Here is a 12,348-nt window from a genome sequence, read left to right as displayed (position 1 = left end):
TTTATTATTTCTCCAATTTCCTCTTCATATGTGGAAAGCTCCCCCTTTTCATTTTTAAGAGTAACAATTTGATTTTCCTCTTTCCTTTTTCTGATCAGATTTACCAAAGGTTTATCTATTTTATTGGCTTTTTCATAAAACCAACTCTTAGTTTTATTTATTAATTCAATAGGTTTTTGACTTTCAGTATTATTAATTTCTCCTTTTAATTTTAGAATTTCAAGTTTAGTTTTTGATTGGGGTTTTTTAATTTAGTCTTTTTCTAGTTTTTTTTTGTAAGTTGTAGGCCCAATTCTCTTTCTCTATTTTATTTCTTCTCTTTCTCTATTTTATTCAAGTAAGCCTCTAAAGATATAAAATTTCTCCTAATTACTGCTTTAGCTGCATCCCACAGAATTTGGTATGATGTCTCATCATTGTCATTATCTTGGGTGAAATTATTAATTGTTTCTATAATTTGCTGTTTCACCCAGTCATTCTTTAAGATGAGATTATTTAGTTTCCAATTACTTTTTGGTCTATTTACCCCTAACTTCTTTTTGAATGTAGTTTTTTATTGCATTGTGATTTGAGAAGAAGGCATTTACCATTTCTGCCTTCCTGCATTTAATTTTGAGATCTTTATACCCCAATATATGATCAGTTTTTGTATAGGTTCCATGGGCTGCTGAGAAAAAAGTATACTCATTTCTATCACCATTCAGTTTTCTCCAAAGATCTATCATACCTTGTTTTTCTAATGATCTATTTACCTCTTTAATTTCATTCTTATTTGTTTTGTGGTTTGATTTATCTAATTCTGAGAGTGCAAAGTTGCAATCTCCCTCTATTATAGTTTTGCTGTCTATTTCTTCTTGAAACTCTTTTAACTTCTCCTTTAGGAAGTTAGATGCTATATCACTTGGTACATATATGTTTAGTATTGATATGGCTTCATTGTCTGTGCTATCTTTTAGCAGGATATAGTTTCCTTTCTTATCTCTTTTAATTAGGTCAATTTCTGCTTTTGCTTGATCTGAGATAAGGATGGCTACCCCTGCTTTTTTGGCTTCACCTGAAGCATAATAGATTCTGGTCCAACCTTTTATCTTTACTCTGTATGTATCTCCATGCTTTAAGTGTGTTTCCTGTAAACAACATATTGTAGGGTTCTGACTTTTGATCCAGACTGCTATCGGCCTCTGTTTAATGGGAGACTTCAGCCCATTCACATTTACAGTTAAAATTATTAATTCTCTATTTCCTGCCATCATATTATCCCCTGATTATGTTTTTTTTTTCCCTTGTCCCTCCTGAATCCCTTCCCCAGTATAGAATTTATGGACCCCACTTGTGATGCACACCTTTTTCCTCTCCCCCCTTTTAATGAGGTGAGAGAGAAGTCTCTGAAAAACAAATATTTCAATTGTTTCCTCTTTGAGCCTACTCTGATGAGAGTAAGATTCACACAATGTTTCTCCCTCTGTCTAAATTCCCTCCAATGTGATAAATTTTCTATGCCTCTTCATGGGATGTAGTTTCCTCCTTTTGATCTCTCCTTTCCCTTTTCCTGATACTATCTCCTTCCCTTTACTACTTCCCCCCACTTTTTTTTTATGTTATCAGTAAAATCAAATTATCCATGTGGACTTTGTGTATATCCACACCAGAGATATAGTTTTTAAGAGTTTTTTTTTTTAACCTTTTCTACTTCTCTTGTGTCTTGTGGATGTAGATCATATCTTTTGTTTCAGTCTGCTTTTTAACTTAACAAATGGAATTCCTCTGTTTCATTAAATGTCCATCTTCTTCCATGGAAAAAAATGCTAAACTTGGCTGGGTAGGTTATTCTTGGTTGCAATCCTTGTTCTTTTGCCTTTGGGAATATCAGGTTCCAGGCCCTTCAGTCCTTTAAGGTGGAGGCAGCTAGATCTTGAGTGACCCTTATTGTGGCACCTTGATAGTTGAATTATTTTTCCTAGTTGCTTGGAATATTTTTTTCCTTTTTTTGATAGTTCTGCAGCTTAGCCACAGTATTCCGTGGAGTTCTTTTTTTAGGATCTTTTTCAGAAGGTGTTTGATGAATTCTTTCAGCGCCTATTTTCCCTTCTGTTTCTATTAACTCTGGACAGTTCTCTTTGATGATTTCATGTAAACTAGAATCTAGGTTCTTTTTTTCATCATAATTTTCAGGAAGTCCAATGATCCTCAGATTATCTCTCCTAGTTCTATTTTCCAGGTCTATAGATTGTCCCAGTAAGTATTTGATGTTATTCTCCAGCTTTTCATATTTTTTGCTTTGTTTGACTGATTCTTGGTTTCTCAATGAATCATTCATTTCTATTTGTTCCGTCCTGATTTTTAATGAATTATTTTCTTCATTCACATTTTAAAATTCTTTTTTTTAAATAATTTTTTATTATATATTTTTTTATAATATTATCCCTTGTATTCATTTTTCCAAATTATCCCTCCCCTCCCTCTACTCCCTCCCCCCGATGACAGGCAATCCCATACATTTTACATGTGTTACAATATAACCTAGATACAATACATGTGTGTAAATACCATTTTCTTGTTGCACAATAAGCATTAGATTCCGAAGGTACATGTAACCTGGGCAGACAGATATTAGTGCTAACAATTTACATTCACTTCCCAGTGTTTCTTCTCTGGGTGTAGTTACCTCTGTCCATCATTGATCAACTGGAAGTGAGTTGGCTCTTCTTTATGTTGAAGATTTCCACTACCATCAGAATATATCCTCATACAGTATTGTTGTTGAAGTGTACAGCGATCTTCTGGTTCTGCTCATTTCACTCAGCATCAGTTGATGTAAGTCTCTCCAGGCCTCTCTGTATTCCTCCTGCTGGTCATTTCTTACCGAGCAATAATATTCCATAACCTTCATATACCATAATTTACCCAACCATTCTCCAACTGATGGATATCCATTCATCTTCCAGTTTCTAGCTACAACAAAAAGAGCTGCCACAAACATTTTGGCACATATATGTCTCTTTCTGCTCTTTAGTATTTCTTTGGGATATAAGCCCAGTAGTAGCACTGCTGGGTCAAAGGGTATGCACAGTTTGATAACTTTTTGGGCATAGTTCCAAATTACTCTCCAGAATGGCTGGATTCTTTCACAACTCCACCAGCAATGTATTAGTGTCCCAGTTTTCCCTCCAAAATTCATCATTATTTGTTCTTTTAGTATATGTCCAACTGAGTTTTTAAATGAATTATTTTGCTCTGTTGAATTTTTTTTTTCCATTTCACTATTTTTTTTTTTTTTTTTAGTGATTTATTTTCTTTTTCCAAATCACAAATACTACTTTCTTGGGAATTTTTTATCTTTTCTAATTCAGAAATCCTACTTTCCTGTGATATTTTAACCTTTTCTAATTCACTAATTTTGTTTCCCTGCACCTCCTGTGAATTCTTTATTTTTTCCAACTCAGATTTCAGGACGTTGTTATTCTCTGTCATAGCTTCTTTTTCCTCTCCCCATTCCTCTTCCAAGTCTCTTAACTTTTTTAATAGTCTCTTCTAGGAGAGAGTTATGCGATGGGGGACAGGTATCATTCCCCTTTAGGGTGTTATCTGGAGACTATCTGCTTTTAGTTTCCTCGGGGTTGGATACCAGCTCTTTCTCTGTATAGAAGGTGTCAATAGTTCTCTTCAGTTTCTTACTCATTGTAACACTCTGTGTGGTTCTGCATTTGGGTAGGAAATGTATTAGCTTCCTCCCAGACGGGGATAGGTTGCTGCTATCCTGTGTCTGGGACTAAGAGAGAGCTCTTAGAGAGTTCCCCTCTCCCCCGGAAGTGATTTAGAGATGGTCAACATGGCTGCTTTGCAAGGAGTGCCCAGTGAGGAACCCTACTTTGTGGCCTAGTGACTGCCCTGTGACTGGAGGCTGAACAGTAAAAGCATCACAAACCCCAGCCAAAGCCTCCTGTGGGGCCGTGGATATTAGTAGCTGATGTGAAAAGCACCTCCTGTCTCCCCCCCGACCCCGCATTCAAACCAGAAGTGTCTGCCTGGAAAGCACATTCCTTGCTGTGAAGGTTCTGCTGTTATGGGAGTTCCGCTGCTGCTGGAGTTTCGCTACAAGGAGAATTCCACTGCCTGAGGCTGAGCCCCGCGCTATGTGGATTAGAGGCTGCCACAGCTGTGTCTGCTGCTGTTCAGGTTCTTAACTGCCCCAAGGAAAAGCCCTGCACAGCAGCAGGTGCCTGCACAGCCATGCCAAGATCTGTTAGGTTGCTTCTGGTTTGTGGTGATTATAATTATCTGGCTATTGCTTTAAGTGGCTTTGATTTCTCTTTGGATCTGCTATTTTATAAGCAGAGTAGACCTATCAGCCTGTGCCAGATTCTTCTGTCTCAGTGGCTTCTCTGATCCCAGAGTTCTCCCCAGCCAGTTTGGCACAGTGTGCTAGCTAGTCCTGTCTGTGCTGATCTCTTTTTTCCCTCAGAACCAACCTTTAGTGTTGAAATTCCAGAATCTCTTCGTCTGGTAAATTGTGCTTCTAATCCTTGTGGTTTTTATCAGTCTAGCATTATTTTTGAGGCTGATTTAAGTAGTTGTTATTGAGGGAAGAAAGGAGCTTAGAAATTCACTTGTATCTTCTCCGGCCTCTTGGCTGTACCCCCGGCCTTTTAGATAATATTCAAAAGATCTGGTTTAACCTAAGCAGTATACAACAGTCAAGTAGATTGAATTAACTTAGAAGAACATTTACCATTATCTGGTAGATAAGAAAGCTGCATGGATGCTTATTGCCTTATTATTATTTATTATTGTTGAATGCTGACATTGTACTTTGATGGCAATGTGCTTTATATCCTCATTGACATTCATAAATGAAAGAGCCCTTCTCTGCCATCTATTTAATTGGTAATTAAATTTTCCTAATAACTTTCTCTACAGGAGCTGGATTTTGAAGCCAAGACAAGCTATACACTGCGCATAGAAGCCGCCAATAAACATGTTGATCCTCGCTTCCTGAGTCTGGGACCCTTCAGTGATATGACAACAGTGAAGATAATTGTGGAAGATGTGGATGAGCCCCCTGTGTTTAGCTCCCGTTTATATTCCATGGAAGTATCTGAAGCCACCCAAGTTGGCAATATCATTGGAACAGTAATAGCACATGACCCAGATTCTTCAAACAGTCCTGTTAGGTAATTTTCAGGATCATTTGTTCTTGTTTCTTTTTGGTTTCATGGGTTTTGCCAGGTTATGTGTTTTCACCACCTTAGTATGCTACCATAGTACTGCACATAGAGAGCATTGCTATAAACATTATCCAATTTTTTGATTTTCAGTCTACTGACTTAAAACCACGGCTAATGAAACAATATCATTGAAACACAATGTTATCATGATATAAAATAACAATAATTATACTAATAAAGTTACCTTATTATTTAAGGTCATTTATTTTATAGCAGTTTTGGAGAAATCTATCTACAAATAGAGCTTATAGTCCTATTAAGTCAATTATGCTGAATTTATTTCAGAACAAACTCTATTGAGAAGCGAGGTGATGAAAATCCTAGCTCCAGAATAAATGTAAGTGTTAAAAAGATAGCCATAAAGAGTTTAAATTAGGGATTACTTTGTCAGACAAATAACATTTTTTATAGTTGTTTATTTTGATGGTTAGCTTGGTTTATTATGTCAGCTTTGTTTTTGAAAATGATGAAGTAAACACATGATCTATATTTTAAGGATCCTTTGATTCACTTAAATTAAATACAACAAGAATTTTAATAAGTGTCTGCTGTGTACCAATATCATGTGTAGACACAGTGGGTACAAAGACAAAAAAGAAACAACTCCTGACTATAAGTAGGTTATGTTCTTTCATATTTAAATACAGCATGTTCCTTTTGGAGAGATTCATAGGATATATAGAGCTATGCTTGGAGTCAGGAAGACATGAGATCAATTCTCAAGCTGGCTTGGTCAATCTTTCGGTGATTCAAGACATAAAACTATCAAATAGTAAATTTCAGAATATTTACATCTATAATTTGGAAGGCACATGTCTTTTCTGGTACACTTGCAACAAAGATTGTCATATTTTCCTCCCATTGATAATGTGTGTTATTTTCATGAAGTAAACCATTAATTAATTTACCTTTTAACATTAGAGAGTCCAGAATATAGATGTTATTCAATAAATATATATGAACAAATTAATAAGTTAGTTCATGTAAGCAAAATTCTACTGCTACAGGCAGAATTGTACTTGAAAATGATACAGAAAAAAGCTTGTTTGTTCTACATGTGCTTTGTAAGTAATTCTGAGAGTATTGTTTTTAAGGAAGTATAATTTTTTCTTCTTATATATAAAGCTAACTATATGGCAAAAAAAGGAAGCATATGAGGATTGTAATATGGTAGTCTCACTTTTGTGGACAAAGAGGCTCATGCAAAATGAATTCAGTTTTATCCCAAAGATAGAACATATCAACCTATAACCAGGTTTATAGTATATAATGTTTTTTTTTTTCTTAGTATTTCTGCACCCCACTATAGTGAAATACGTTATTTCAACATCATCTGACCACCCTATTGCCACTATCATGCTAAGGTTTAGGCATTTCTGTTTGTTTGTTTGCTGAGGGAATTTGCACATTATTTGTTGAAATCAGTTTACACAAGGCGGTTTGTTCTTCACAGCTGTTCACATTCTCTCCATAACCCAAGTGACAAAGCTATCCAGGAGGCAGTGTCTCTGAATAGAAGAGTTAGGAATCAGAACTTAGACACCATTTAAGATTATAATTAGTCCAGTGCTAAATGTAGTCTCTCAGACAGAAAGTAGATTCCTAGGTTTGCTATTTAAGTGTTATATAATTTTAAAGCACTTAGGACACTGTCTGACATACATAATAGGTGCTATGTAAATGTTAGCTATTATTATTTTTAAATAATATTTTATTTCCCCAATTACATATAAAGCAATTTTAATCATTCTTTATATTTTAAAGGTTTGAGTTACAACTTCTGTCCCTCCCTTCCTTCCTTTTCCCCTTCCTGAAATAGAAACAATATAATATAGATTATAAATGTAAAATCATGTAAAATATATTTCTATGTTAGTAATTTTGCAGAAGAAAACTTTAAAAAGAAGAAAGGAAGTAGGGAAAGAAGGAAAAAGGAAGAAATGAGTCAAAGAAAGAAGGAAGGAAGGACAAAAGGGAGAAAATGAGGAAGGGAAGAAGGAAAGAAGGGAGGAAGGAAGATAAAAATATTATGCTTTTTTCTGCATTCACTGCATCAGTTCTTTTCACTGAATCCAATGGGATTGTCTTGGATAATTATGTTGCTGATAATGACTGATTCATTTTAAGTTGTATAGTATTGATTAGTTGCTCTTTTTCTTATTTTATTACATGACAAGAAAACAACTAATATTTAGAATAGGTATTTATATGGTATAAAAAATGGAGCAAGGGAAAAATAATTGTTTTCTCTTAACTCATAACTATTCTAAACAATAATTTCTAATTCTGGTTGCTCTACTTATTGGTATAATTTTTCTTGTATTAATTTAAAATTTGCCTTAAAATAATATTAGTGTCTCTTCCATGTGGAATAGTACCTGGGCCATAATGGATGCTTAATAAATACTGATTGATATGACAGCTTTCCAATCATTAAAAAAAAATTACCATCCTCCTCACTTCCTAATACACACCTGCCCCATAATGGGTCTTTCTTTTTTAAGACTTACTAAACATAATTCCATGTTCTTGTAAAAAAATAATTAAAAAAAATTCACTGCCTAAAACTTAACTTAATATTGCAGATGTCATCTTATCAGGAAAGAAATACAGCCCTTTCCACACTCTGACAGTTTTTTAGGTTAAATATTTTTGCTCCTAATTTTGAATTTATGTACTAGTAGTGATAAATAGATTTTATCAAATAAATAAAAAGTTTCTCCCCTTTTATCCTCTTGTTTGAAATTTGCCCTTGTTCAAACTCATGATTCTCTTCTGTTTACTGAATTTTAACTTTTCTTTTCCTTCTATGATATTGGATTTCTACTCTGTTTTCTTTCATATGTTATCCTCAAAGGGTAAAGAGATATATATTGACTAAATGTTCCAAAACAACCACTACTCATAGGACATATCAAAAAGAAAGCCAGAATAAATTAAGTTCTAACAATCACAAGGTATTTACAATACATTTTAGGTTCTAGGAAAGGTTTTCTCATAAGTCTTTGATATAGATAGTGTAGGCATGCTTATCTCTATTTTACAGTTGAAGAAAATAATGAGATGAAAGATTAAACAATTTGTCTAGGATTATATAGCTAGTAAATGTCTGAATCAAGACAAGAATCTGGATCTTCTGAATTTAACACAAGTACTTTTTTCAACTGTACACATAGTCACAGGAAAATCATTGGATAGAACTTCTCAAGTCTATTTTGATGAATCTGCTTAGGCCAGGTGCTTTTGTACAGTATAAAAGGGCATATGGAAATAAACTGTTATTATTATGGCATCATTATAGCAGAATTCAGTACTTTAGGAAATTGTGAAACTCCTTTAATAATCCAGACTTCCCATGGAAACAAGATTCTTATTTTTAAATAACATCATTCAAATGATATTGCTTTATGGCAGTGAGTCATGGAATAGCTATCACCAAATAAATTCAAAGTGAGTATCTCACAGAGGACAATGGAGAGGTATGTTGTGTGTTTGAAAATATTGCAACATATTACTGAGAAGGAACTTTTTCTTTTGATATGCCCCCCCATATTATATGTAAAATAATTTAAACATATTTTTAATGATCTACTGGTTCTGCTTATTTCACTTAGCATCAGTTGATGTAAGTCTCTCCAGGCCTCTATGAAATCATCTCATTGGTCATTTCTTACAGAACAATAATATTCCATAACATTCATATACCACAATTTACCTACCTATTCTCCAATTGATGGGCATCCATTCGATTTCCAGTGTCTAGCCACTACAAAAAGGGCGGCCACAAACATTTTTTTGCACATGTGGGAACCTTTCTCTTCTTTAAGATCTCTTTGGGAGAACAGAAGTGTAATGGGCCAGAACTCTGAAACAAGGATTCTTACATGGTGTTAAGTCAGTGGAATTGATAAAGGCAATGGTTATCTAGTTTAACATAGTGCTTAATAGTTTTCTCCTTCAGTACATGTACTTAGTACTTAATATAGTTCTACAAGATTCACACCTATGATAAGAGAGCATAAAAGCTTGAACAAACTCAGCCAGATTCAGAGGCAGAGAAGACAAGAGAACTGGAGGCAGAAGCTTAAGCTCTTGGAGTGAAGGAGAGAGACATACAATTCCATCTTAGGTCAGGCTCCTAGTGGTTGGCTGGTCTCCTTCACTTCTCCGCTGAAACCAAGACTCCTGAAGTCCTCTAAGAAAGCTGCCCAGCCCCAGCCAAGGAAACAAGACTTTGAAAGAGATAATAAAGGATTTGTACTTTAACCCCTGGCTATTCTTGTGGTGATTACTGTACTGAAAGGAAGTCTGCCCCAGAGACCCCAGGAAAACTGAACTAAGAACTTTACACAGCAGTGGTTTAAAAAATTAGAGGGGTCTATAAATATTATGGAATATTATTGTTCTGTAAGAAATGACCAACAGGATGATTTCAGAAAGGCCTAGAGAGACTTATATGAACTGATGCTGAGTGAAATGAGTGGGACCAGAAAATCATTGTATACTTCCAACAACAATACTATATGATGACCAATTCTGAAGGATGTGGCCATTTTCAACAATGAGATGAACCAAATTAATTCCAATAGAGTAGTAATGAACTGAACCAACTATACCCAGCAAAAGAACTCTAGGAGATAACTATGAACCACTACATAGAATTCCCAGTCCCTCTAATTTTGTCAGCCTGCATTTTGGATATCCTTCACAGGCTAATTGTACACTATTTAAAGTTCAATTCTTTTTGTACAGCAAAACAACTCTTTGGACATGTATACATATATTGTATTTAATTTATACTCTAACATATTTAACATGTATTGGTCAACCTGCCATCTGGGGGGTAGGGGAAGGAGGGGAAAAATTAGAACAAAAGGTTTGGCAATTGTCAATGTTGTAAAATTACCCATGCATATATCTGGTAAAGAAAAAAAACTATTAAAATATAAAAAAACAAAGTTAGAGAAAGTCTTTAATATAATGCTGCTCAATTAAGATGGCAAAGAATTGATAGGCTAAAATGATAGAAAAGGAAAATAATAAATGTTGGAAATATTGTGGGAGATCCATGATTCTGGAAAGCAATTTGAACCAATACCCAAAGGAATATAAAACTGCAAACCCTTTGATCTAGCAATATCACTACTGTAATGTTGTACTGCTTGTATCGCAAAGAGATCATAAAAAAGGGAAAAGTTCTCATATGTACATGAATATATATGAGATATCTTTGTAGTATCAAAGAATTAGAAATTGAAATTGAGGGGATGGCCATCAATTGACAAATGGCTGAGGATGTTGTGTTATATGAATGTAATTGGATACTCTTGTTTTATAAGAAATGATGAGTAGGCAGGTTTTCAGAAAAAAAAAAAATTGAAAACTTATATGAACTGATGCTGAGTGTAATGGACAAAACCAGAAGAATATTGTACCCAGTAACAGCAATACTATATATTTATCAACATTGATAGATTTTACTCTCCTTATCTAAGAAGAGCAATTATCTAAGAAAATTTCACAAAACACAATTGAAAATGCATTTGTCATACAGAGAAAAACCATGGCCTTTGAATGCAGATTGAAACATTATTCTTACTTTTTTTGTTTGTTTGTTTTGATTTTTTTCTGTGTCATGGTTTTTATATTTTGTTCTTTTTTAAAATCTTTTTATTTTCAAAACACATCTAGAGATAATTTTCAGCATTCACCTTTGCAAAACCTTGTGTTCCAAATCTTTCTTCCTCCTTTCTCCTCATCTCCTCTCCTAGATTGCAAGTAATGCAATATATGTTATACATGTGCAATTCTTCTATACATATTTTCACAATTATGCTGCACAAGAAAAATTGTATCAAAAAGGAAAAATAATAAAGAAAACAAAATGCACACTAATAACAAAAAAGTCAAAATACTATGTGGTCATCCACACTCAGTTCCCAAAGTCCTCTCTCTGGGTGCAGAAGGCTCTCTCCATCACAAGCCTAGAAGAACTCTCCTGAATCACTTGCTGTTGAGCAGAGCCATGCCAATCAGATTTGATCATCATACAATCTTGTTGTTGCTTTGTAAAATATTCTTTTGGTTCTACTCACTTCACTTAGCATCAGTTCATAAAAGCTTTTCCTGGCTTTTCTGAAATATTCCTACTGATCATTTCTTATAGAACAATAATATTCCATAATATTCATATACAATAACTTATTTAGTTATTCTCCAGCTGATGGCCATCCACTCAATTTCCAGTTCCCTGGCCACTCCAAAAAGGGCTGCTACAAACATTTTTGTATATGTGGATTCTTTTTCTTTTTTTATGATCTCTTGAATAGAGGCTTAGTAGAAACAATGCTGAGACAGAGGATATGCTTAGGTGATAGCCTTTGGGCATAGTTCAATTTTGCTCTCCATAATTGTGGTATCAGTTAATAACTCCAACAACAAAGTATTAGTGTCCCAGTTTTCCCACATCCTCTCCAATATTCATCATATTTTCCTGTCATTTTAGCCAATCTGAGAGATATGCAATAGTACCTTAGGCATGTCTTAAGTTGCTTCTCTCTAATCAGTAATGATTTAGAGCATTTTTATGTGACTTTTCATTTAATTTCTGAAAATTAACTGTTCATATCCTTTGACCATTTATTGATTGGAGAATGGTTTTCATTTTTATAAATTTGAGTCAATTCTATGTACATTTTAGAAATGAGGTCTTTATCAGAAACCTTTGATATAAATTTTCCCAACTTGCTGGCACCTTAGTTCTTCTTTGGCCACAAATTCTTTCCTTCTCCACAGATCTGAGATGTAGAATATCCTTTGTTCTTCTAATTTGCTTATAGTATCACTCTTCATTTCTAAATTATGAACCTGTTTCATTGTTATTTTGGTAAAGTATGGATCAATGCCTGATTTTTCCCATACTAGTTTCCAATTTTCCCAGAACTTTTTGTCAATTCGTGAGGTTTTATGCCAGAAACTGGGGTCTTTATGTAGATTATATTAACTATTGTATCTTGTGAGCTTAACCTATTCCACTAATGAACTACACTATTTCTTAGCTAGTACCACGTGGTTTTCATGACCACTGCTTTATAATATAGTTTTAAGTCTGGTACAGCTAGGG

The 12,348-nt window shown here is 34.4% G+C and overlaps 1 protein-coding gene across 1 annotated transcript in view; it reads left to right on the top strand.

Moving 5' to 3' along the window:
- The window catches only part of CDH7 (cadherin 7), a 218,789-nt gene that overhangs the window by 171,525 nt on the left and 34,916 nt on the right, over window positions 1–12,348 (top strand). The window contains exon 7 of the mRNA XM_074274278.1: window positions 4,918–5,171. Coding sequence (XP_074130379.1) covers window positions 4,918–5,171 — 254 coding nt within the window. The remainder of the gene's footprint in view (window positions 1–4,917; window positions 5,172–12,348) is intronic.

This window comes from Sminthopsis crassicaudata, chromosome 1 (assembly GCF_048593235.1).
Source record: "Sminthopsis crassicaudata isolate SCR6 chromosome 1, ASM4859323v1, whole genome shotgun sequence".
NCBI lineage: Eukaryota > Metazoa > Chordata > Mammalia > Dasyuromorphia > Dasyuridae > Sminthopsis > Sminthopsis crassicaudata.
This window is presented reverse-complemented; position numbering and strand designations above follow the sequence as displayed.